This window comes from Phoxinus phoxinus (genome assembly GCF_949152265.1).
Source record: "Phoxinus phoxinus genome assembly, chromosome: 8".
Taxonomy (NCBI): Eukaryota; Metazoa; Chordata; class Actinopteri; order Cypriniformes; family Leuciscidae; genus Phoxinus; species Phoxinus phoxinus.
The window spans coordinates 17,457,237-17,485,160 of record NC_136883.1 but is presented as its reverse complement, the minus strand read 5'-3'; the positions used below and the strand labels follow the sequence as shown (position 1 = coordinate 17,485,160).

The following is a 27,924-nucleotide window of genomic DNA, read 5'->3' as shown; positions in this document are numbered from 1 at the left end:
TGGAGAAATATTGATATATTATCATAGGTTTACATCATATTTCTATAGACAGGAATAATATTTATTGAATTTATATCCAAATGCGTCGATGTATACATAAAGAGCGCTGGATACTCTGATGTACTGTGTTTTCAATCCATACAGCAGACTGAGGGCGCTCTATGCACAGTTTTTTCCAAATATGGGAGCACACGAAGAAGAACAATAACCTGTGACCTTCCAGGACGTCACTGACATAAACACAGCTAATGTTAGCTTTCAGAGATCGCTATAACATGCAGATAAAGATGTTTTGAAGACAATAAACATGATTGCAATGATATTTGATTTACCTGTGTTCTTCGAGCCATGTCAGGTATTTTTATAATAATAGATTATATGTATAATGTAATGCTAATCGATATAGACTTTACAAACATGCAGAATACCATAAACTCATTTATTTTCTGTCTGATTTTCTTTTCTGAAGCCAAATAAGCTCATAGAAGATTATTTAAAACACTCGACTTGCGCTATAAAGTAAGTTTGGAGCACAAACAGGGTTTTAATCTCATTAATTGTTGTGTATTGATGGTGTGCTAAGCTAACATGCTAGCTAGCTCTCTAGTTGCACCTGCCATCTAGCTGTTATTTATTATGATTTTTTTTCTAAATCGGAATGCTTACTGAAATATTTCTTTATTTGAGAAAGGCATTTGATACAGTTTCAAATGTGAAGTGAAGATTATGAAAGAAATTAGGGGGTGAAACACTGTGATTAGCCAGTCGTTAGCGATTATAATGGAGACAAAGGAAAAGAATATTTATGGCCATAAGCCAGCTGGAAAGGTGTAAATGTGAGCAGGAGAGAGTGACACTGAATGGGGCTCGTTTGCACCACAAAACAATAGAGACAATAGACTGAATAGATGCTAATAGATGACAATAAACACAAGTTTGCATTTTAGAGTCAATTCAAAATAAAGTCATTTGAGATGATCTTGAAAAACATTTAACAAAATACAGAGTTTTAGACTTATCACCTTCAAATTTTAAATATAACATGGTCAGACATGTGTCTTTAGCTGGAGTGCATTTCTAGAGTGCTGACGGGCCAACTTCAATTTAATTTTCATGAAGATGTTTCATAAAAATAAATTTCTAATAACTTACACAACTTTGAAGCTATTCATAATTTTTTTTTCATTATGACAATAATTCATTCTACATTTCCAATAAAGTGCCAGGTGTCAGCTTTCAAATGAGACCATACTTGAGCTTTTAGGACAAAGGGTCAATGAATTGAATCTTTTTTAGGTTGGGTATGCAATTTCTGGGGATTTTTCAAAAGTGGCGCTGAAGGCTAACAGGCTAACCTGCGAGGTCAAAACTGACCTACATCTAAGGATTGGCGACAGCTATCCTGACTAATGGCGATAGGCACCTTTTATCTGCTCACATGTGTGAAATTGTTTATGGTCTTATATTCTCTTAGCCAATCAGATGTATGATGATGCGATGCTTGCCCTTGCAAAATGGTATAATTGGTGTATTATTTTGTGTAAGGTAGAGTTGGCTTGCGACCTCCTCGTGAGACTTTGACGCTCGCTCTACCGATGAAACTGCAAACTATTCTTCAGTAAATTTGTATCTTTTTGATTGAACCTCACGACTCCTGGTCTTCTTTCATCATATCTGGTCTCGGGTCTTATAACTGTTACCCCCCTAACAGTTTTGGTGGAGGATGCGGGCAACCATTCTGTGGTGACATCTCTGGCAAATCAGCAAACAAGGTAGAAAGATTTTATTAACCCCCTGGGGTCTGAGGGGTTTTTGGGGCCCTTGAGAGGTTTTGACATGCCCTGACATTTGTGCTTATTTCAGCTACTTACAACATACCTTTGGCCAACACATAATTATGCTGTATTGCAGCACAAACTCTGCTACAATAATATGTGAGCAAAATGGAAGTTACATGTTTGCATTTTATAGAAAAAAAATATTATGCGTGGTTAGTAAGTTTTGGGAAAAAATTGTCACTGCAATGAGCTCATATAACTCATACTGAATAGTTTGGCACAAGACTTTTGAGTTACCATTCTTGTAGGCTAGAATGTTTACTACAAAATGATGTGAAAATCATTCTGATCACTCTTTCACAAAACAACAATATAATGATTTAAACTTTGCAAGTCAGTTTTTGTGCCAGTACTGCTTTATGCGTAGGGGTGTTGATGGCCATGAATATGAATGAGGGGAGACAATAGACACTCCCCCATCCATGGCTAATGCCCCCATCAAGGTGCTGTGAGGCAGAGAGGAGAATCTGAGAATGAGAGGACATTCAAAGGTTTTGTTTTTTAATCTGTTTTTATTGTAATTCCTCTATGTGGAGGAACTAAATGTTGTGCCTCACAAGACCACAGTGCTACCGTACATATATAAACATATAGTACCAGTCAAACGTTTGGACACATTACCATTTTTAATATTTTTGGAAGAAGGCTGCATTTATTTGATAAAAAATACAGAAACAACAGTAATATTGTGAAATATTATTACAATTTAAAATAATGATTTTCTATTTTAATATACTTTAAAATATAATTTATTTCTTTGATCAAAGCTGAATTTTCAGCATCCTTACTCCAGTCTTCAGTGTCACATGATCCTTCAGAAATCATTCTAATATCATGATTTGATAATCAGGTATTATCAATGTTGGAAACCGTTGTGCTGCTTAATATTTTTTTATAACCTGTGATATTTTTTTCAGGATTCACTGATTAAAAAGAAAAGCATTTATTCAAAATAGAAATATTTCCTAACAATATAACTTAACACATCCTTTAAAAAAAAGAAAGCAAGGTAGTGTATACTGTTACAAACAGACTCATGGGCGAATGTGAGTAAACAGAGGTCACTTGCGGTCCAGTTTCCCGGGCAGGAATCACGCAGTCTGTGCAACCATGTCAACATCAGTCTCGGTTTTCCATGACAGGGTGGACTTGGACCTGTTGCTTGTTTGCCATGGCTCTCTTCGGGACCGGTGCTTGGACATGTTCATTGTCACATCTGTTGATAACACAATCAAAGAAACTGTATTATTATCGCTATCAATCACTATGGCCATGGATTAAGAAAAAGACAACCGATTTTGTAATTTCACACAAGAATAGGTAGGCCCTACTTGTATATTATGACGAGTATATTATGTATATTGTAAACACAATTACATTTCATCAGTAAAATATTACGTCTGTGCACTTACTCTCATTCTCGATTGAGAACTGAACGACACCTGCGTGTCCCTCTGCTGGAGAAGGAGAGTGTGATGCAAACACATTCCTAAAAAAATAAAAACAACTGTGTTAGCATACATTCTCCAAAGATGGGCGATTAATGGGTATGGACGCACAATGCATGTAGTCTATATATCTGTTGATGGGCCATAGGACGGAGAAATATCTATTTATGGGCCATAGATCGCGCTGTTGATGGCCATTATCTGCGCACGCATTTAGAGTATTTCAAACATTTACACCTGCATTCACAATCATCTGTGACAATATTTTAGCGTGTGTCATAGGCTAACCAAAACCGAACATTTATATATAAAAATATAATGTCTAGTATTTAGACAGGCTGAAATATATTTGCACGAAATCATATAACCTAAGCAGATATTCGCAAAAGTCAGTATTTTTAGCATGATAATCAGTGTCATAAACTAATCAAAACGGATTAAAATATAATACAAATATGTTTAGAGAGTAATATCACATTGAAACACGACCATATACGAATGTTAGGGATATTGTAAGGCAATCTTTCCTGTAAGATGTCAAAAGCTAACCAAAACTAAGCAAAATATAGTCTGAAAATTCACATGAGTTCTATAATCAGAAAATAATTATATAAACACTAAACAACTTACTCGAACTTGTATCCTCTGTGGGATCAATTTGCTCTTGAAAATGCAGCCGTTCTCCGTCTGAGATGCAACCGTTTCTCTGAGGAAAAGGTGAATTCTTCCTCGCTGTCCATAATCATCTGGAGGACGACTTTACCGGAGAAGCGTGCCATCCTCAAAACGCGATGAACTATCTGTGAATCTGACGAGAAACTGCGTGTTTTTTCATCATGGCATTGATCGGAGGGCGTGTGCGATGCGTATAGATCACCTCAACTATTAGCATGTGAATAGCGCCGGGGGGCGTGGCGGCATCAGCTCATTAAAAATAATGAAGAGAGAACGAAAAATTGCGCCTCTCCTTGGTTTCAAACGGATTACATAAACTAAGAATATGTGTTTTTTAATATAAATTACTTCATTTAAAAGAAGAGAATTCTAGCTTCATAAAGACAAATGTCTCGTTCCTGAGTGACAAGTATTCGCTGAGTTACAGTTCATTTTCGGACGCGTTTCAGAATGGACTTCCCTGACAGAGAGAAGGCAGAACTCGCATCATGTTTATTTTTCTTTATTTGGCGAAAGACACAACACTTTGTTTTTATTGTGAGTATACACAAAAAAAATAGAAACTTAACTGGATCGAATGATGTAAAACACTTAAATGTAAGATCAAAACCAACAAAGTATTTTGAATCTCTTTTGCACTGATAAGAAAAAAAGCGAGCAGATCACGCCGGCGTGATTGCCGACCCCAGGGGGTTAAGTATTAGGGCTGTCTGATTGGAAGAGATTTTGAAGGGGAACGGGAGAGCTTCACTCCGACGAGGCGAGTGAAGATTATTTATACTACGAGAGTATAAAGGGTCGCTGTTTTGGTTAAAACAGCAAAAGTGAAACGCACTCTGTGGGGGCCCAGTGGGGCAATACTGGTGTGAGACACCACCCCAGCAGAGGGCGTCCCTGGATTAGGTCCAGTGGCACCGCAAAACCTGATCAATCTCTTCCATCTCAGATAGGGGTACCCCGAAGTTAGTGATTCAGGCAGGTAGGAAACAAGATGTTAGTTAGATTAATAAAATAAAATAAAAATAGTAAAATATAGGGTTGTTTGCCAGGGATGCATCAGGAACGGTCCCAAACAAATAAAATATATATATAGTGTGACCCAAATTGGCATAGACCAGTATATGTGACTTGGGAAGCAAAGTATACTTTGTGGTTTCATTGTGTAGAAGTCTCACTATTGTTGCTAAACGTATTTTTCCGCCAAATTTATTGTTGTGGCTGCTAAATCTTTTTCTTGTGGTGGTTTTTCATCTGTGACCAATAGGAATGACTGATAAAGAAAATAGTCCTGACCAAATGGAAGAGAGCGAACGCTGTAAACAGCTCTGCTCTGACGGGCTCAAATCAAAGAAATACGCACAGCTCATTAAGAAAATGGTCAGTCAGGGGTTTGATTCTGATTGGAAAATCACACAGCAGTTAGACTGGCTGCAAACAAAAAAGGAAGCTGATAAAGTCAAATTTTTATCCGTGTTTGCCTATTCATGGATTTGTAAGATGGGTGGTATACCAATAACTCCTGAAAAAGCAATCCCTGACATGATTAATGGGTGGTCCAGCGTGATAGGATGACAAAAATTATCGGACGAGAGATAGGATCTGATCTGTGCAGTTTGAGTGAAGGTCTAAAGGCAGTGTGTGATCAGGCTGAGAGAGCTGCGAAATGTGAGACGGTCTCTCGTGCTCCCTCCGCCCCCACCATCTCTTCTCAGACTGTTCAGGCGGCAGCTTTAGCCGGTCAGACTGAGAACCAGTATGATGGACCCTATACTGAGGTGCGCAGACTGTTGAATGTGGCTGTTGTAACCCCCCACCGTATAAAATGTCAGTGATTCCAGCTATGCAAGCAAAGCAAACTGAGTTAAAATCGGGGGTCAGAAATCTTGAACTTTCCCCCATGGAAAACCCACTAGTAAATGCAGAAATTGTGGTAGGGAGGGCCATGTTGCTAGACACTGCCATAAAAATAAAAATCAGGGAACTGCGAAAAAGGAAGGTCCTAAAAATGATGCTTCCAGCAGCAATAGCCCCAAAAACGCTCCCCACCAGCTGTCTCAGTCTGAGCTGGAAAATCTGAGACAGCTGATCGGTGACGCATAGGGGTCAGCGGCCTCCGGTTCATGTAATTATGCAGACACCCGCCCATTCATAAACGCGTTGTTAGGAGGCCGGCAATGCATTGCTTTGATTGACACGGGCGCAACTGTATCAATTACCGATCTCGATCTTGAAATCACTTCTGAAACTTTGTATATAGAAGGTCTAAATGGCAAACAGGTGTATCACAAATCTGTTTCTGTCCCTCTAACCATTTCTAACTCTGAAAATGTATATTAGACTGAATTTTGGGTAGGAGAAAACACTGTAGCGACAATTATTGGTGTTTACATTTTGAAAAACCTTGAAGCTGATGTTTTGCTTTCTAAAAATAAGCTAGTGCTTGGCTGCAATGAAACAATTCGCTTATCTCAGACTGGCCCCCACCATGAAGAGAGATGTGCAGTGGCTTATTCTGTAAGTATCGCTGACGCTTGCCCTGAGTGGAAGTTTATAATTTCTAAATTCCCAAATGTATGGGCAAAAGACAAATATGATTGTGGTCTGGCACAGATTCAGCCTCTGAGCATTCCAGGTCCCTTGCATGAAGCCAAAAGACAATACCCTTTGAGAAATTAAGCACGAGAGGGAGCTGAAACTATTCAGACTGTTTTGAAGGCCCTCCAAAACGGGGGATTCAAAGTGAACTTGAAGAAAGCACAGCTAGCATTACCTGAAGTGACTTATCTGGGACAAGTGATGGGTCTTTTGAATTACTGCCGCCAGTATGTTTCTGAATACACTAAACTCTCTAAACCACTCACAGAGGCACTGAAAGGAGGAAGACCTGGATCGGATTTGATCGACTGGACTGAGGAGATGGAGGAGGCTTTCGTGAGTATCAAAGAAACTCTTGCTTCCTCCCCAGCATTACGACATGCCGATGCCAGCAGGCCTTTCCACCTATGGACATGGGTGGGGACCCGGTCTTACTCCGCTGCTCTGGGTCAAAAGGTTCCGGGCCGGAACTCGTATGGGATGGTAGGATATTATTCTGCTCCTATTCCTGTTTCAATGGCAGGGCAACATCCGTGCCTGTTGATATGTGACTGTGCAGAGTGGGCAGTGACATTGTGACACATCAAAAGGTGATACTGCACACCAGACACCAGATTTTGAAACTGTTAACCCCTAACAGTTTCTTGCAGCTATATTTATTTATATATATATATATATATCACTGATTCTTGAGAGTCGGGACAAAACACATTTTAAAAAACTTTTTTTTTAAATACACACTATATCAATTATAGTTATATGTTTCTGCAGAGAAAGGTCTTAGCTATTTAACCATGTAAAGGAACAGGTTCTAAATAAAAACACATTTTAAACAAATTTACATGTTTCCCTTCAGAACTGGATTTGTGTCAACTCCGTCAGACACACTAAAAAGTAAACCATTTTAATTTTTCCAATCCAACAAGAATCTAAAGTTCGGAATTATATTGTAATAGTGTTTAGTTACTCTATGTAAACAAAATACAATACATAAACTTAAGTTGTGATTTCACACTATTCTGAAACATCAGATTTCTAAATCTTTGCATTTTCAAACTTTGATTTTAATTTCAATATTGTAAAAACAAATTCCTTAAATAAAACATAAGAGGATGTAGATCAGATGGTCCTTTATTACAAAAACCACATAAACTGAAGGAAGAATATTATTTCCCCCAAAAAATTAACAAAAACATACATCCAAACGTCGAAGATCTGATGGTGTTGACGAAAAACTGACGGTGTTGACGAAAAACTGACGGTATTGACGAAAAATATGTGCATTGCTGATTAGTGAACAGATGTGCTCTTTAAACACTACTACTAAAACTACTCCTTGTTATTAGAGTATTGAACTTACTGTAAAGCAAACTATAATAAACATATTGCACATACACCGTTTCAAACTGTTTTAAATTACACCGTTTTTCCAAAAAAAACAATAAGGGAAACCAGGGGCCGTGATAATTGTTTTTTGGCCATGTCGCCCAGCCCTACACTGGCTTCTCATTTCTCTATCTCTGTCTCTACATATTTAAATATATATATTAGAGTGCTGGCAAAGTTACACGTTACACAATAATAAGCAGACCACTGCCTGCCCATTCTCTACAAGTCAGATGCGTACGGTTAAATAATGTAATGCATGCTGTGTATGTGCATTTATGTGTAAATAAAACCCTGAAATAACAGTTTAACCCTTCACTATATTCACAAATAATATTACATTCGCACATTAAGAGGTTATTGGTGGATTTGTCAACTCCGTCATCTTACAGGTCAACTCCGTCAGACATAGAACCTGATGGAGTGACGTCTGACGGAGTTGACGTAAGGGCATGTATTTTCCGCCAAAACATGTATTGTACACTGCAGCTAGGTAGTTTTTCCTCAGTTGCTAGCTGTCCCAATAACCTCACTAAAATGCTTAAATTCAATCCACTATGGTTTAAAAAAATGTATCTTAACAGAAAGATGGTATTGACATGGTGCAGCTGTGACCATAGGAATATTGACATTGTTTGTTTAAAATATAAAAAAATGTACAAGGTACCAGAGCATGTGTGGTAGTGCTGCATTCACCACAGGCAGGGAGATGAAAAGAGGTCCTCAGGGATATAGCTGACCATGCTGTTTCCTGATTTAAAGAGCTTTATAAAAATATCTGACGGAGTTGACAGAAACCGAGGACACAACTTTAATAGGCAGATTTCTATGGAAAATATTGTTTGATGTTAACTTCATGCATTGTTTTTTATATTTATACCCCTTATTTTTTATTTGATGTATATGTTTTCACAATTGTAGAGCTTTTTTAAAGTTTTTTGGGATGGTTAATATTGTGACCTCTTGCTGAGGACAAGTGCAATAACATGGACCTTCTAACCACAGACCATACATTTAAACAAATTTTCCCCAAAAAGATAAAAAAGTTTATTCCAAAAATCAGATAGGTATATACAATTCCTTAAGATTTAACTTTGTAAGTATGTCAATCATGATGAATTTCTTAATTTTTGCTATAAATTAGACTTTTCTATGTGGGACATGCTTTGTCCCGACTCTCAAGAATCAGTGATATATAAAAAACGCCACCCCGGTGCCTTTAGGGTTCCTGTGCACGACGGGCAATAACGTAACTCCGCTTTGACTGTCGAGAAGAAGTCTGCTTTAGAGCTTGCATCAGTGTGGGTTCTGCAAAAGTGCGCATCGAGGGCACATATAAGAAAAAAAATGTGTATATATATATATATATATGCCGGTATGTGTGTATATTCCCCCCCCCCCCCCCCCTATTTTTAACATGTATATTATTATTATATATATAATAATAATTATATATATATATATATATATATATATATATATATATATATATTATTAAAATGTTTGGGTGCTAAACTATTCTTTATTATAGGCTTTGTATTTCACTCACGTTCCAATATTGAAAAATGATCCTCTTCAAATACGCAAAAATGTGCTTGGAAACATCACAGTGGAGCGGTGCTTACTGTGAACGGTACGAACTGTACAACTGACTATTTATTGCTTAGGTTGACTATTTTATTAAGGCTATAATGAACATACTGCGATGTCAAGATTGCAATGCACGTGTGTGTGTGTGTGTGTGTGTGTGTGTGTGCGTGTGTGTGTGTGTGTGTGTGTGTTGTTTTGTTCATACAGGACATCATTCAAACTGCAAGTGTTTCCTTATATTTGTGTACACTCGCAATAAAACACATTGTGCTTTTGTTAAACTATAAACTCTTGTCAAACTGTAACCTACAACTGTCACCCAACCAAAATCTCTCTCACACACACACACACACACACATACTGGTTTTTGTGAATTACCAGGACACTGCAGCCCAAACAGGTGTGTTGGTGTATTAGGGGGACACCCCTTTCCACTTGCTGTACAGAGATGTGGTGAAGATCAAAAAATCTATTTTGACCCATACAACACAGATTTCACTTTAGAGTTTGTTTACACAAAACACAATCTATAATGTAACAACCTGAAAATATACACAATTATGAGGACAATTTATAATTTGATACACAAGCCCCACCTATGACACAAAACGTTATTATAAGGACTAAAGTGATTTCTGAGGACACTAGATATACAACACACAAAAGTGTCATTTGAGTGTATTAAAGGGACATACCTGATATATGAGGACTAATGGCTTAACACATACACAATAGTAAAGACTGTGTATTAAAGGGACATACCTGATATATGAGGACTAATGGCTTAACACATACACAATAGTAAAGACTGTGTATTAAAGGGACATATCTGATATATGAGGACTAATGGCTTAACACATACACAATGGTAAAGACTGTGTATTAAAGGGACATATCTGATATATGAGGACTAATGGTTTAACACATACACAATAGTAAAGACTGTGTATTAAAGGGACATACCTGATATATGAGGACTAATGGCTTAACACATACACAATAGTAAAGACTGTGTATTAAAGGGACATATCTGATATATGAGGACTAATGGCTTAACACATACACAATAGTAAAGACTGTGTATTAAAGGGACATACCTGATATATAAGGACTAATGTCTTAACACATACACAATAGTAAAGACTGTGTATTAAAGGGACATATCTGATATATGAGGACTAATGGCTTAACACATACACAATAGTAAAGACTGTGTATTAAAGGGACATACCTGATATATAAGGACTAATGGTTTAACACATACACAATAGTAAAGACTGTGTATTAAAGGGACATACCTGATATATAAGGACTAATGGTTTAACACATACACAATAGTAAAGACTGTGTATTAAAGGGACATACCTGATATATGAGGACTAATGGCTTAACACATACACAATAGTAAAGACTGTGTATTAAAGGGACATACCTGATATATGAGGACTAATGGCTTAACACATACACAATAGTACTGTGTATTAAAGGGACATACCTGATATATAAGGACTAATGGCTTAACACATACACAATAGTAAAGACTGTGTATTAAAGGGACATACCTGATATATGAGGACTAATGGCTTAACACATACACAATAGTAAAGACTGTGTATTAAAGGGACATATCTGATATATGAGGACTAATGGTTTAACACATACACAATAGTACTGTGTATTAAAGGGACATACCTGATATTTGAGGACCAATGATCAGACTCAGAACATGGTGCACGCATTGTGCAAGTATGTAAAATATTTTTGTATAGTGCTGTAAATATGCTACCTTACCTTTTATAGTGTGTATTCAAGGATGTACTATTTGGGAGTGACATAAGGGATTGTCTGTCTGTCTGTCTGTCTGTCTGTCTGTCTATCTATCTATACACATAATGTAAATCTAGCCGGTTGTTTGCAGAAAAACCCAGAGTGGGTGATCATATTTAAGCGAAGAAACAACATTCAAACAAGCGGTGCAGACATAACAGTATGCACATTCTGTGAACAAAGAGCAAAGTTTATTTTGTTCTTGTTTACAGCAAAATTACTGTAGTTGCCCTTAATATTTTACATCACAAGATCATTTTGTGTATCAAGAAACATCCTGTGTGTACTGTGTGTAATGAAAAAACAAACGCTCTTACTGTAAGTGTAAAGAGAACAACTTAAATATTTTAACTGTTCCTAAGCATAACAGCTAAACTAAACATTGCTGAAAGCATACTGAATCCATGAACAAACTTTAACAGCAGAAGAATATTCTGCTTACATATAAACAAAAAGTAAAAAACAAAAACACCTAATGAGACTGTTTCTTTTTTAGGGTTAAGCCGCGATTCCTGACAAAATCCCTAATGTTTTGGAGCGTGCGAGTAGCCAAAGCTGGATGCTCAGCATTCTTGCACTGCTGGCATTCAATTTTAGTGGCGAGTTTACCCCTTGCTATGTGGTCGCGGAAATGCCTCTGTACTGCTGCAATTTCAGTTGGAGACCAGGCTTGTTTCTGCTTCCTTTTAGCATCATCCAGATTTTTTTCAGCAGAATTTTCATGATTCCCTACAAAAGAGGAAAACAGGTTCCTGAACCCTGGGTTGAACACTATGATGGCCAGAGCTCCTCTCCCTCTTCTCCCAACCAGCCACACTCTTACCAACCCTTGTCTTTAGTCAAGTCTTGTTTTATAGGTCACTAATCCGTAAGAGTAAAATTGGTTTTAACTGTTGGCCCAATGTTACATTCCTCATACATCAAATATCAAATTGTAAATAAAAGAATAAAATTAAAGACCTGACTACATGGTTGCTTATTTCCTAATATAGATTTAGGCCTGTCACTAGGGATGCAACGATAAACTGATTTCACTATTAACCGTGCTTTAATTCGTCACGGTTAATTAATCGTTAAGGCTTCTCAACACAGCGTTTCTTCTGCACGGAATAAAACTGCTGCAACTAAAAGTTTTTCCAACTGTGCGCTAGCTTAAAGTTCAGAGGTCAAGACTGAGCACTGAGAATGTGAACATGCTTACATTTCTGCACTATAATATGAACAGAAAGGACTGAAGATAAGTGTGCAATTTGAGGGCCATGTTGTATGTGGGTCCTGCAGCTTTTGACTCCTTGTTTTGTTCCAAAAGGATATGTATAGCTTGCTAATATTCAATACCAGAGATGTGTTTCTTTTTATTTATTAAGTTGGCTTGTGAAAGCCAATTTACTGAAATCCTATTTAAACTTATTACTGGTGCTTGCTTTAGCAAGGCAACAGTATTGTTATTGCTCATACTTATTATTCTTATTCTTCTTCTTCTTCCACTTTTTTTTCGTCTCGCTACTCCTCCCGCAGTTTTTGTCACAGACCCATGAATGAGGTGTCAAAACGTGCGTCCTATTTGGGAATGGTGTGCTATGACTTTTATAAGCGATCGGGCGTACGATGTTCGCCCGCCGGGCGAAATAGCAGCGAAAAAAAACGCATAGACTTACATTGAAAAAAACGTAAAACGCCTCATAGCTCAGAGCGAGGATTTCGTAGAAATGTGAAATTTACGACATTTGAAGAGGCTGGCAGGCTCTTTAAGAATATGCCTCACAATGGGGTAAAAGTTGCACCCCTGGGGGGCAGGAGCGCCCCAAAGTTTTCCCATTCATTGTCTATGGCATAGGACGGCCCATGAAATGGGCCGTCCTACACCATAGTAAGCGATTTTGTATTGAACATAACTCTGGATCACAGTGTCATAGAGACAAGGGGGCGGGCTCATTTTACTCAGACGACCAATCAGTCTCTCAGGATCATTGTGAAGCTATCAGGCCACGCCCCTAGCAACCATTTAGAGCACCTTAGCAACAAGTTCCATAGACTACCATTGAAAGAGATCAAATGGATATCTCTGGATAGAAGAGTCATAGAAACATGAGGGTGGGCTCGTTTGACTCGGGGCAGCAAACAGCCAATCATGAATCACATCAACACTTCCTAGCCCCTCCCTAGCAACCATTGTCGAGCACCTTAGCAACCAAAATTCACAGACTCATAGCTCAGAGCAAGGATGTCGCAGAAACGTGTAATTTGGCACATTTAAAGAGACTAGCAGGCTCTATAAGAACATACCACACAATGGGGTAAAAGTTGCACCCCTGGGGGGCAGGAGGGGCCCAAAGTTGCCCCAATAAAGTACTATGGTGTAGGACAGCCCTACACCATAGTAAGCGATATTCTATTGAACATAACTCTGGATCACATTTGAAGAGGCTGTTAGGCTCTGTAACAACATACCACACAATGGGGTAAAAGTTGCACCCCTGGGGGGCAGGAGGGGCCCAAAGTTGCCCAAATAAAGTACTATGGTGTAGGACAGCCCATGAAATGGGCTGTCCTACACCATAGTAAGCGATATTCTATTGAACATAACTCTGGATCACATTTGAAGAGGCTGTTAGGCTCTGTAACAACATACCACACAATGGGGTAAAAGTTGCACCCCTGGGGGGCAGGAGGGGCTCAAAGTTGCCCCATTCACGTACTATGGTGTAGGACAGCCCATGAAATGGGCTGTCCTACACCATAGAAACCGCATTTGTATTGAACATAACTCTGGATCACAGTGTCATAGAGACAAGGGGGCGGGCTCATTTTACTCAGACGACCAATCAGTCTCTCAGGATCATTGTGAAGCTTTCAAGCCACGCCCTAGCAACCATTTAGAGCTCCTTAGCAACAAGCTCCATAGACTTCCATTGAAAGACATCAAAGGGATATCTCAGGATATAAGTGTCATAGAAACATGAGGGTGGGCTCGTTTGACTCAGGGCAGCAAACAGCCAATCCCCAATCACCTCAACACATCCTAGCCCCTCCCTAGCAACCATTGTCGAGCACCTTAGCAACCAAAATCCAAAGAGGGATATCTTCCATTCTGAATGTCACAGAGATGTGGGAGTTGGTTTATATCATTCATACTGACAAGCAGCCTTTGGAGTTTCATGATTGGCAGCTGCAAAGCCACTCCCTAGCAACAAAAGAGAGTACCCTAGCAACCATTTTGCAAGACCTATATCTCTGCATCAAAACATCGTATAGAGATGGGGGTTGGTTTATACATTCACACTGACTTTGGAGCTTCATGATTGGCAAATGCCAAGACACTCCCTAGCAACCAAACAGATTACCCTAGCAACCGTTTTGCAAGGCGTATATCTCTGCATCAGAACATCGTATAGAGATGGGGGTTGGCTCTTTTTACTCATGCTAGCAAACAGGACTTGCTACATGCTACACATGCTAGCAGTGAATAGCTACATGCTAATTTTGATTAGCTAAGTGCTAAATCATGCCACTAAAATGCTACAAACACCATAGTAACCATCTGTGACAACTACCAACCACCTAGTAACACCATAGCAACTACCCAGAATACCCTAGCAACTGCCTAGCAACGCCCTAGTAACCACCCAGAACACCCTAGCAACTGCCTAGCAACCGCCTAGCAACCACCCAGAACACCCTAGCAACCGCCTAGCAACCACCCAGAACACCCTAGCAACCGCCTAGCAACCACCCAGAACACCCTAGCAACCGCCTAGCAACCGCCTAGCAACGACCCAGAACACCCTAGCAACCGCCTAGCAACCACCCAGAACACCCTAGTAACCGCCTAGCAACCGCCCAGAACACCCTAGCAACCACCTAGCAACCGCCTAGCAACTGCCTAGCAACCACCCAGAACACCCTAGCAACGCCCTAGCAACCACCCAGAACACCCTAGCAACCGCCAAGCAACCACCCAGAACACCCTAGCAACCGCCTAGCAACCACCCAGAAAACCCTAACAACCACCTAGCAACCACCCAGAACACCCTAGCAACTGCCTAGCAACCACCCGAACAACATGAATAAGCCATATCTCAGCAGCAGAACATCGTACAGACATGGTTGTTGGCTCGTATGAAATCATGTACCACACTCTAGCAACCGAGTGTCGCGTTTTGCCACTGCAAGCACCATTCACATTTTCTTCTGGAAATGTACGTTCTAGTTATTATTATTATTCTTTTTATGAGACTAAAATTTCTATATCTAACTCCTCCTAGAGCTTTAACTCTACATACTCCAAACTCGGCCCAGACACTCAAACTGTTCTGACTCGCGTTGCTATATCTTTTTAGACTGATCGGACTTACGGTTTTCCTATAAATGACGATCAAACTCGGAAAAAATCCCATTGACTTAACATTGCGGAATGTTCAACTAATTTAAACTTTAATCTAATTTAAACTATTTTTAACTGTAAACTACTTTAAACTTTAAACTACTTTAAACTACTTTAAACTTCAAACTAATTTAAACTTCAAACTATTTTAAACTTTAAACTTTTTCAAACTATCTGGTCCAAACTTTCACAAGCCAACTTAAAGTTTGTTCAACGAACTTTTTAATCTAGTTTTCACTGTACTGCATTATTCATTTTCAAAAGGAGGCTATATTGTTAAGTCAAAAGCCAGTTAGAGCTTTTTTATTTTCAATGTTTCTACTCTGGTCCAAAAAAAATGAAAATACCAAAAATATTTGTAATATAGTTGATCACAACTTAAAGTGCATTTAACTACATTTGTCCTCTTTAATAGGGAAATACTTAGCTAATATTTAGCTAAGATTTTATATAGACAAATACTATTATTTTTTATTCTTATTTTTATTTATTTATTTATTCATTATTCTGTTATATATTTTCAGTGTAAAATTATTACAGGAAATGGACTATTATTTGTTTTAACTAATAGTGTTTTGAAATGAATTAATGAATAATAATTACTGTGATAACTGTGAAACCGTGATTATTCCTCAGACTATAATCGTACAGCCAAAATCTATAATCGCTGCATCCCACCCTGTCACGATAATCAATATATCGACTTATCGCACAATAAATGTACATGATCTCAATTTTTGCCAATGCAATACATCACCATTTATATTTACATAAAAAACACAATAACATAAAACATAACATAAAACATAAAAAAAGGAAAAATCTGTAGATGGAAAAATCTCCATAAAAGTTCTTCGTCCATTTGTCTTTTTTCTCTATGTAAGAAAATGATTTTTTTGATGATCTAAATCATTTATGAATTAAATGTTTGTTTATTAATAGAAAGTGTGTGGCCTTCCTGCATTATTATGCTGTTATATTATTATTTTACATTCACTGGCATAAAATGGTCTTAAAATGACAATAATATCACTTATCACAATTATTTTAAGGGGCAATATATCGACCAACAAAAAGTTATCATGACAGGCCAATATAGATAAGTAGTTCTCATTATACTAGTAGTATTCTCATCATACCTTGAGATGAGCCTCCAAAGGAAGTCTCAATATCTGTGAATAGACAAATAAAACACTATAACAAACAGTAGTATTGCTTGGTCTGCATGAATTGAATCAAACCTTAATGGATATGCTGGCTGAGTGAGGTAGATGCTCATACCATCTGAGGTGCCTGTAGGGTTCACAACAGGCCGCCTAGCTTTCTTCATTCCTGTGGTATGAATAGAATGGCTCAGAATAAAGGTTCTGATGGAACATACTCAAACATTTCATAAATTATTCTACACATTTAAGTGGAAACTGTAAATCTCTAGCAAAAAATCCTCCTTTACTATAAAACCAGCTAAAATGATTGATCTAGAGAATTCCCTAGTACAGTGTTCTTTCTTTATATGATTGTGTGCTTTTACCAGGTTGTTCATGCTCCTCCCTCCTGCTGTGATATTTGTCCTTCATGCAATGATCTTAAAAAAAAAAAAAAAAAAAAACACATATTCAAAACATGGTAACACTTTATGGCAAGTGTGAATCTCATGAATTATCAGGAACTAACACAAGCTCAAAGTCTTTCATTCATGACTTCATGGATGAAAACACCTTAAGGCTATGTTCACACTTAGCGTCTTTTTTCGAACTACCAGCGTCTGTTCTACATTATAACCCTATGGAGTAAACCGTTTTTTCAAAAAAGTCCTGAGCGCTTTTTTAGACGCCACCGCCGGCGTCTTTTTCTGCAGCTCAGAGCGTCTTTTTAAGTTGAAAAAAAGTTCAACTTTTATGAAAAGAACGCCCTACGTCAAGCGCCTTTTTGACAGCTGACCAATGACAAGCGAGTAGTGAGACCTGTCGTTTCCATAACAACAAGAAAAAATGGAGACGGTGCCGGTAGATAAACGTATCGTCCTTGTTTCGGAGCACAAGGAGCTCCATACAGTTTCCTTTCCCGTATAATGTCGTGCACCCACAAACGTCTTTGTGAACCGACATTCTCCTCCCCGGTAACTTCAAAAGCCAACGCAAGAGCCAACTTTCTCTTTCTCAACATTTTTTGCATCACACAGCACTAGGCTACTGTTGCAGCTGTTGTTATAGCAACAAAAGACGCGCTCGGCTGCTATTTGTAACCGAACGCTGCCAGCGTTTTCTTTTTTGCTAAAAAAACGGCATTGTCAACTTTTTCTTGTCAAAAAAGACACTAAGTGTGAACATAGCCTAAGACATTAAGACAAGTACATCATCATGATTTATGTTTATTATGCATGATCATGATGTTTTCATTGTTCACAAAAAACAAGGTATTTACTATACATTGTAGATAAACCTATAGTCATGGCACATGATTCAAAATACAAAAAAAACATTTTGTGCATGTAAGACTACTTGAATTATTAAAAGGAATATAGAAAAATAATAAATATTACCTCATGCATGCATACAGTATATTGAGTATATCAATTAATGTCAGAACTCATGTTTTTCATTAAAGATGAGGTATCAAGCATGTTCATGTCTTCTTCATAGTAGCCTGTAGGAATATGGACAGAGCGCAACACTGGCCAATCACAGCACAGTGTGCAAAATTTGTTGACATCTCAAACCATTCATCACCACAGGCACTCACAAATCAGGCAACCAACTGGATCTGGTTTACACACGCAACTGCATCACAGACAACATCTTGGTGAGACCTCTCCATGTTTCAGATCATTTCCTCATCACTTTCAGTCTACAACTCTCTGCCCCTGCACCACCAACCCCACCACCAGTCACTTTCAGGCGAAACCTGCGCTCACTTTCTCTCGCCCATCTTTCATCTGCCGTGTCATTTTCTCTTCCCTCACCCCCACAATTCTCATCTCTGGATGTTAATACCGCAACGGATACCTTCTGCTCCACTCTAACCTCTTCTCTAGACAATATCTGCCCTCTTTCCTCCAGGCCAGCACGCGCTACTCCCTCTAACCCCTGGTTGTCTGAGGTTCTTCGTGAACACCGGACCGAACTCAGGGCAGCAGAGAGGAAATGGCGCAAATCAAAAGACACATCTGACCTGAGTATGTATCAATCTCTCCTCTCTTCCTTTTCCGTTGATGTTCATGCTGCAAAATCTTCCTACTTCCACAACAAGATCAACAGCTCCTCCAACACACGATCACTCTTCAAGACATTCAACTCTCTCCTCTGTCCTCCTCCACCACCACCACCCACCTCCTCTTTAACTGCTGACGATTTTGCGAACTTCTTCACCAACAAGACAACAACTATCAGCAGTCAGTTCTCAGCTCCTCACACACAGGAGCACAGACCGACCCCTTCCACAGCCAATCACCCTCTCTCCTCCTTCTCTCCGCTAACCGAGGAAAAAGTATCTACACTTCTCCTCTCCAGTCATCCTACCACCTGCCCTCTTGACCCCATCCCCTCACACCTTCTACAAGCCATATCTCACACACTTCTACCAGCTCTCACACACATCATCAACTCATCCCTCCATACTGGCACTTTTCCTACTGCATTCAAGCAGGCTCTGGTAACTCAACTGCTGAAAAAATCAACACTTAACACATCACTTGTAGAGAACTACAGACCTACCTCTCTACTTTTCCTTTCAAATTACTAAATGTAAATGTAAATCCAAATACAGTAGTCTTACATCCAAATACAGACTGTATATGTCACTCATTGTTTACACAGTGCAGAGATTGTGAATACAACGGCTAAACAAAATTCGGTTGCAACAATCAGGATAAGCACAAGTAATTACCATTCTGATTAGCTGTAGTGACCACAATCACTCTGCACTGTATAAACAAATAAGTGACCTATACACAAGATAGAATACGACTATGCCAGAGCATGTATTTGGTTTAGTCTGTGCATGTTTGGGACCCATTGACTGCCATTATATCCCAGATGACACACGCAAGTCTGCAAGATGTCTGTTAAAGATCTCTTGATCTGGAAACATCCGCTGTCTAAAAACTTTCTTTCAGATGTCAGTTTTACATACATTCTAAATTATAAACATCTTAAAGACATCTAACAGACGTCTATGTGACATCTAAAAAGAGACATCCAATAGACGTATTGCAGATGAGCAAATAACCTAAATAATACATCTTGCAGATGTAAATGCAGACGTCAAATAGACATCTTCTAGATGTACGTGCGCTATCAGGGATATGACTGAAAGACTGCAGCGGTTTGAGTTAAAAATCTTTGAGTTCTACTGAAGAAACAAAGTCATCTACATCACTGACTCCTAGGGATTAGCAGTTGAACCTCACATTTTCATTTCTGGGTGAACTATCGCTTTAATAACACACTGTTTATCAGTATTTCCAGAAGACCAAGTTACCACTTTACTTGAGGGTTCACACACGATGAGGTCATAAGAAATTAATGCTTAGTTAATGATGACTACTGTATTTGGATATCAACAGAATTCACATACTCTGTGCTGTGATTGGCCAGTGTTGGGGGTCTGTCCATTTACATGCAGGCTGCTATGAAGAAGACATACTGTATACGTGCTTGATAACTCATCATAATTAATGAAAAACATTAGTTCTCACATTAATTATTGTAACTGATATACTGTTCTAACCTGTATGCATGCATGAGGCAATGCAGATTTTTGTATATATTATTATAATAATTCAAGTAATCTTATTTGAGAAAAAAAATGTTTTAGTACATGTACCAAAAGCATAGCTTTATCCATAATGGATATTAAAAATCTTGTTTTCTGTGAAAAAGAAAACATCAAGATCATGCATAATAACCTATTAATCATGATGATGTATTCATCTTAGTGAATGTCTTAAGGTGTTTTTCATCTATGAGGTCATGAATAAAAGATTTTGAACTCATGCTAGTTCCTGATAATTGAGATATTAATGGATGAAGTAATTCATAATTCTTCATTAATTTATGCATTAATTCATGGTAATTCATGTACCCCTACTGTAAAGTGCTCCCCAAAAACTTGCATCATTTACACAATGTTATAATTTAAGCAATCAAAAGCAACCTAAACTGCATTTTAAACATTTCTAACAGTCATTTTGGTTTCAAAAGTATATATACACATGTGGGTTTGAAGTTAAAAAAGTTTTAGTATTGTCATACCTTTAGATGGGCCTCCTAAGGCAGGATCAGTATCTGTGAATAGAAAAATAAAATACTATAACAAACAGCAGCGGCGCTTGGTCTATATGAATTATGCTTCTGTGACATCTCTGAACTACTGTATAATGTTTTGGTGCATCATATGGTGCACTTCTTACACTGACTTTACTGATTTGATGTTTGTATGTTTATGTGCTTTTACCTGTTTCTGTTTGTGTCTGTGGATGCGCCTCCTCAGCATCACTGTCTTCACTATTTTCCGAATCAGAAAAGTCTAACTTGTCTAAAAAAAAAATTGAGTATCAAGTAAGCTTAACATTGCTAATGTTAGAGTAAAAATAGAAGACATAGTGATAACTCTAATATCTGGTGAACATTACATTAAGATCTACGTTAGGGATTATCTTTAGGATATGAATATACTTAGTTAACTTCAAAATGTCATTTGTAACAACTTTAGTAGCATTACCTTCAATTTCAATTTCTTCTAGGGTTTTGCCGTGGAGATTTGAAAGAGAATCTTTCTCCATAGCGAGGAGTAACTTTGAAATCTTGGCCAGCTGGGTTGTAGCCTCCGGAAGTCGATAAAATTCTCTGTGGACACGAATATCGTGGCCCAAGAAGTCCGCAACTTGGTCCAACTCGTGGTTTTTCAGGTTAAGCACCTGCGACAAAGTTGCCACATGTTTGCGCAGTTGGGTCGACCGGAGGAGTTCCGGGTTTTGTGCACCACACTCGTGTGCATAGATCCTCAGACAGTCTTGTCCTCTATAACAACTCAAACAGCTTGGTCGAGCAAACAGGAATTGGTTTTCCTCAGGGACTCCACATTCCCTTCTTTTGCTTATGAGGAGGGTTAAGGCATCAACCATCTCTGGTGACAGCAAAACTGCCACTTTTCGCCCTCTTTTACCCCTAAGTTCCACCCGACTGAAATGTGTACAAAGTTTTTGTTCAAACTTTGTTAGCCCAACAGCAACATCTTTGTGTAGGGGAGCTGTATCCCTCTCAAGAAAACCTTTGAGTTGCATTTTTGCAACCTCTCCTCCACGTCGCCGGTTGAACACAATTATTTTTGCAAGAGTTGCTTTGCATAGGTCGCCATAGACTTGTGCTGATGGCATCTGTTTCAAGTTCTCAGAACGTAAATCAACAACCTTTTCAAGATGCTGGTGAAGAAGTTGTACATCCTCTGTGAAAGGGAGGGTAGACGGCTTGTTAAAGCGCCCCTCATTCAAGGTGGTCAAAGCTGTGTGGGAAACGAGTTCAGACCATTTAGCATCATACAGCTTTTTGAATGCTTGGGTTGACTTTATCCCCTCACCATCTTCTGCCATTAGAGCTCGGCAATGTACAATGTCACATATCTTATTCAGTGAGTGGCCCAACTTAAGGGCAAGGCTTGGAGTCTGGAATGAGTGTTTTACATCATCAAACCCAGATACCTTTTTGACAGCCTGGATAACCACATTGAAATTTTCAGGTCTCACAGCATCTTCAAGAGTCTGTACAGAAAATTCCTTTCTCAGAATCAGCAGAAGTCTTCCAACTTCCCGGAGCTTCTGTCGAATATAGTCAAATTTAGTGGGATCTTGCCCATGTTTATTGTAAAATGACTGGGCCAGCTGAAGAATACAAAAGTCACTCCGCACAGCAGCAGAGATGTCATCGTCTTTCATCACAGTTAGCAGTTTCCAAACACCTTGTGATATTTGTTGGCAGAGGGCTGCATTAGACATTGTTGCCAAAGACAAGACCCTAGTTCTTCCTGGCTCTGCCTGATCTTCCACTGGTTTGGAAAGACAATTTCTAACGTGTCTCCAGAGATCCCTTCGGAGAAACATTGCATGGCAATACATACAGTGCACGTAATCTTTTGAATCATATCTTTTCTTTGGCTTACGTCGTAGTTTTAACAATCCAGTCCCATTCGCTAAAACATCTGCATTGTGTTCATAGTTTCCTTTGTTCCGCAGTTTGTTCAGAAGTTTTTGACGCTCTTTGGAATGTTTTGGTAGAGCCAAAGCCCGAGCAACATCGACGTTTGAATTCTCATGTACTTTTAAGTGGCGTGTAAATTTTGACTGCGGTTTTCCACAAATGTAGCAGTAATTCTTCTTGCTTACTGAAGAGGATATATTTGAAGATTGTAAAGATGGATCTTCCCCTGTGCCTGTAATATCCTCAACAGTGCTTTCAGTATTGCCATCGCTGTGAACTTTCGATATTTGTACTTGTATGGCTTTCCTACTAGGCATTTCAAGCTGTGCTGTGCAGACTGGAACTTTTGGGAGTGAACCTATGACACTTTCTTGGCATGGTCTGCCATTTTGAATTTCTGCAGTAGATTTGATGCAGAACACTTCAGTATTTTTAATGTTTAAGAGTTTTTCTGGAGACGCTATGCTTACGTCTGAACCTTCTGAGACAGAATTAGGTACATAGTCCTCATCCGACATGTTCTCACTGGAAAATTCTACTTCGGAATCCTGAAATAGTAAACATATCTTTTGTACATACTCAGAAAGTTTAGTTCCAAGGAAGAAAATTGCTGAAAAATAAAACATATCTGACTATTCAATAAATCATACTTACGGATGTTGAGGGGTCAGGTTTGGGCTTCACATTTTTCTCGTAGCAAGTTTTATGCCAGAAGCGGGAACAAACTAGATTGAGCATATAATAAACAAGGTTGGTTTCATTTGAATAAAAGGTGATTCAAGAAAAGATGCTTTAAAAAGTGATAGATAAAGCAGTGATAGATGATCAGTGTGTTTGAAAGTGTGGCTATAAGATGGAAGAGAACAGAGAAAGGAGAAGACTAATATAAATATGAATCGATTACACAATTACACAGGCAGACAGACTGAGCAAGACAGAAAGAAAGAATGAAAAGTTAACTTTTTCAAGCTAATTTAAAGATGCATTTAGAACGTCAAGATTACACAGTTTTAGGGTTTCAATGGTAAAGCATTTTTAAAAGTATTAAAATTGTCTGAACAAAATACTTACCCTTACATCTCACACCAGCCCACTTAAAAGCGGAATAAGGACCAGTACAGCAATCACATTTATTCAAGCTTGATACTACTGTAGATATTATGACATGTTTACAGTTCTGTTGAAAAAAAAAAGTTATAATTGATTAGAGGAAATTATACTGTATTACTATAGTTAGGTGTTAAAGGCACAATAAAATGCATTAATACAATATTTAAATTGGTCTCTGATATCTATACAGAAGGTATGTGGCTTAGGTAAGGGCAAAAATGATTTAGAAACAGTTTTATCTTTCCATATTATTCAACAATGCCAAGGTAAATTTCAAGGTTTTTCATTATATGGCACCTTTAAGACATAGGGCTAAGGTTTGAACAAGTTATTTTAATTTCACAAATAACAAAATGTATATCACAAATGTACTGCACTGTAGTATGACAAAAGCAGTAAGTATGGGGACATGGTGCAGTTTGACAAAACACACACTGAACTTCTACCCATCCCCCACAACATGACAAAAGCAGTAAGTATGGGGACATACGACACACAAACCATGGTGCAGTTTGACAAAACACACACTGAACTTCTACCCATCCCCCACAACATGACAAAAGCAGTAAGTATGGGGACATACGACACACAAACCATGGTGCAGTTTGACAAAACACACACTGAACTTCTACCCATCCCCCACAACATGACAAAAACAGTAAGTATGGGGACATACGATACACAAACCATGGTGCAGTTTGACAAAACACACCCTGAACTTCTACCCATCCCCCACAACATGACAAAAGCAGTAAGTATGGGGACATACGACACACAAACCATGGTGCAGTTTGACAAAACACACACTGAACTTCTACCCATCCCCCACAACATGACAAAAGCAGTAAGTATGGGGACATACGATACACAAACCATGGTGCAGTTTGACAAAACACACACTGAACTTCTACCCATCCCCCACAACATGACAAAAGCAGTAAGTATGGGGACATACGACGATACACAAACCATGGTGCAGTTTGACAAAACACACCCTGAACTTCTACCCATCCCCCACAACATGACAAAAGCAGTAAGTATGGGGACATACGATACACAAACCATGGTGCAGTTTGACAAAACACACACTGAACTTCTACCCATCCCCCACAACATGACAAAAGCAGTAAGTATGGGGACATGGTGCAGTTTGACAAAACACACACTGAACTTCTACCCATCCCCCACAACATGACAAAAGCAGTAAGTATGGGGACTTACGATACACAAACCATGGTGCAGTTTGACAAAACACACCCTGAACTTCTACCCATCCCCCACAACATGACAAAAGCAGTAAGTATGGGGACATACGACAAAAGCAGTAAGTATGGGGGACATACGATACACAAACCATGGTGCAGTTTGACAAAACACACACTGAACTTCTACCCATCCCCCACAACATGACAAAAGCAGTAAGTATGGGGACATACGACAAAAGCAGTAAGTATGGGGGACATACGATACACAAACCATGGTGCAGTTTGACAAAACACACACTGAAATTCTACCCATCCCCCACAACATGACAAAAGCAGTAAGTATGGGGACATACGACAAAAGCAGTAAGTATGGGGGACATACGATACACAAACCATGGTGCAGTTTGACAAAACACACACTGAACTTCTACCCATCCCCCACAACATGACAAAATGGGGACATACGACAAAAGCAGTAAGTATGGGGGACATACGATACACAAACCATGGTGCAGTTTGACAAAACACACACTGAACTTCTACCCATCCCCCACAACATGACAAAATGGGGACATACGACAAAAGCAGTAAGTATGGGGGACATACGATACACAAACCATGGTGCAGTTTGACAAAACACACACTGAACTTATACCCATCCCCCACAACATGACAAAAGCAGTAAGTATGGGGACTTACGACAAAAGCAGTAAGTATGGGGGACATACGACACACAAACCATTGTGCAGTTTGACAAAACACACCCTGAACTTCTACCCATCCCCCACAAAATGACAAAAGCAGTAAGTATGGGGACATACAACATATGATACACATGCTAGCTCAGAATGAACCATCATCCATATACCATTGTAAATTAAACAATTCCTATGACTGATGATACATGGGGCAACTTTATGAGCAACGTTGCGGGGCAACTTGGGTTAATGTTGGCATCAGTGGGCAACCAGAAGAGACACAGGGCCCATGACTGATTTAAAGTCTGAAAATTTTTTTTTTTACCCATTCTCAGTTGGGAAAGTGCCCAAGCAACATTGTTCAAAAAAAGTTGCCTGGCAAGATTGCTCAAAATGTTGTCCTGTGTATCATCAGCCTATCACTATCTTTTTTAATTCTTTAAGTTTGTAATTAAAAATCACTGTTGTTGCCAACTAAAGAACATTTAAGAAATAAATGCTTATTAAATGCTCATTTTTAATGGAAAGTACATTACCTGTTGAGTGTTGTCATGACATGTCAGCTGAGAATCAGACGTTGTTGAGATCTGAAAAGGTTTGAGTACTGAACATTCAATTTGGATAACACGGCAGTACATGGTGATGCTTTGAGTATCCAAAACAACTAATGTGAAAATGACATAATACAAGTGAATTCTTCGATCAAACAATCAGGGCATGTGAGAATTAATTGCAGCACACAGTCCTAATCGTCTGTAATGCTAAGGTAATGATTCTACATCATCTTACCAAAGTTAATGGAGATTTAACTACCTGTTGAGCATTAGAAACACACACTTACCTCCTTTGACCCGTCTCCTGCTGCACAGCTGACCAAAGCATGCACCTGTTGTTCAATCTCAGAACAAACCTGTGAAATATGAAAGATTTGTGTAATCAGATTGACAAAAGGTCAAATATACTATGCTATAAAACACTTTTTATGAAAATGTTAAAGAAATCAATAGTTTATAAGGATTTTGCATCATCTTAACAAAGTTAATGGAGATTTAACTACCTGTTGAGCATTAGAAACACACACTTACCTCCTTTGACCCATCTCCTGCTGCACAGCTGACCAAAGCATGCACCTGTTGTTCGGTCTCAGAACAAACCTGTGAAATATGAAAGATTTGTGTAATCAGATTGACAAAAGGTCAAATATACTATGCTATAAAACACTTTTTATGAAAATGTTAAAGAAATCAATAGTTTATAAGGATTTTGCATCATCTTAACAAAGTTAATGGAGATTTAACTACCTGTTGAGCATTAGAAACACACACTTACCTCCTTTGACCCATCTCCTGCTGCACAGCTGACCAAAGCATGCACCTGTTGTTCGGTCTCAGAACAAACCTGTGAAATATGAAAGATTTGTGTAATCAGATTGACAAAAGGTCAAATATACTATAAAACACTTTTTATGAAAATTTTAAAGAAATCAATAGTTTATAAGGATTTTGCATCATCTTACCAAAGTTAATGGAGATTTAACTACCTGTTGAGCATTAGAAACACACACTTACCTCCTTTGACCCATCTCCTGCTGCACAGCTGACCAAAGCATGCACCTGTTGTTCAATCTCAGAACAAACCTGTGAAATATGAAAGATTTGTGTAATCAGATTGACAAAAGGTCAAATATACTATGTTATAAAACACTTTTTATGGAAATTTTAAAGAAATCAATAGTTTATAAGGATTTTGCATCATCTTAACAAAGTTAATGGAGATTTAACTACCTGTTGAGCATTAGAAACACACACTTACCTCCTTTGACCCATCTCCTGCTGCACAGCTGACCAAAGCATGCACCTGTTGTTCAATCTCAGAACAAACCTGTGAAATATGAAAGATTTGTGTAATCAGATTGACAAAAGGTCAACTATACTATGTTATAAAACACTTTTTATGAAAATTTTAAAGAAATCAA

At 38.5% G+C, this 27,924-nt stretch overlaps 1 protein-coding gene across 1 annotated transcript; it reads right to left on the bottom strand.

Annotated features, from left to right (window-relative positions):
• Positions 1-11,528: 11,528 nt before the first annotated feature.
• On the bottom strand, positions 11,529-27,084 carry LOC307002733 (uncharacterized protein). Its single transcript, XM_079620612.1, has 12 exons — positions 27,035-27,084; positions 26,791-26,859; positions 26,486-26,536; positions 24,008-24,113; positions 23,591-23,661; positions 21,465-23,484; positions 21,198-21,278; positions 20,996-21,028; positions 17,275-17,328; positions 17,025-17,075; positions 16,883-16,915; positions 11,529-12,088 (listed from the first exon to the last, which is right to left on the bottom strand). The coding sequence occupies exons 6-12, from the start codon at positions 23,452-23,454 to the stop codon at positions 11,832-11,834; spliced, it is 2,499 nt and encodes an 832-aa protein (XP_079476738.1). The 5' UTR covers positions 23,455-23,484; positions 23,591-23,661; positions 24,008-24,113; positions 26,486-26,536; positions 26,791-26,859; positions 27,035-27,084; the 3' UTR covers positions 11,529-11,831.
• Positions 27,085-27,924: the final 840 nt, after the last annotated feature.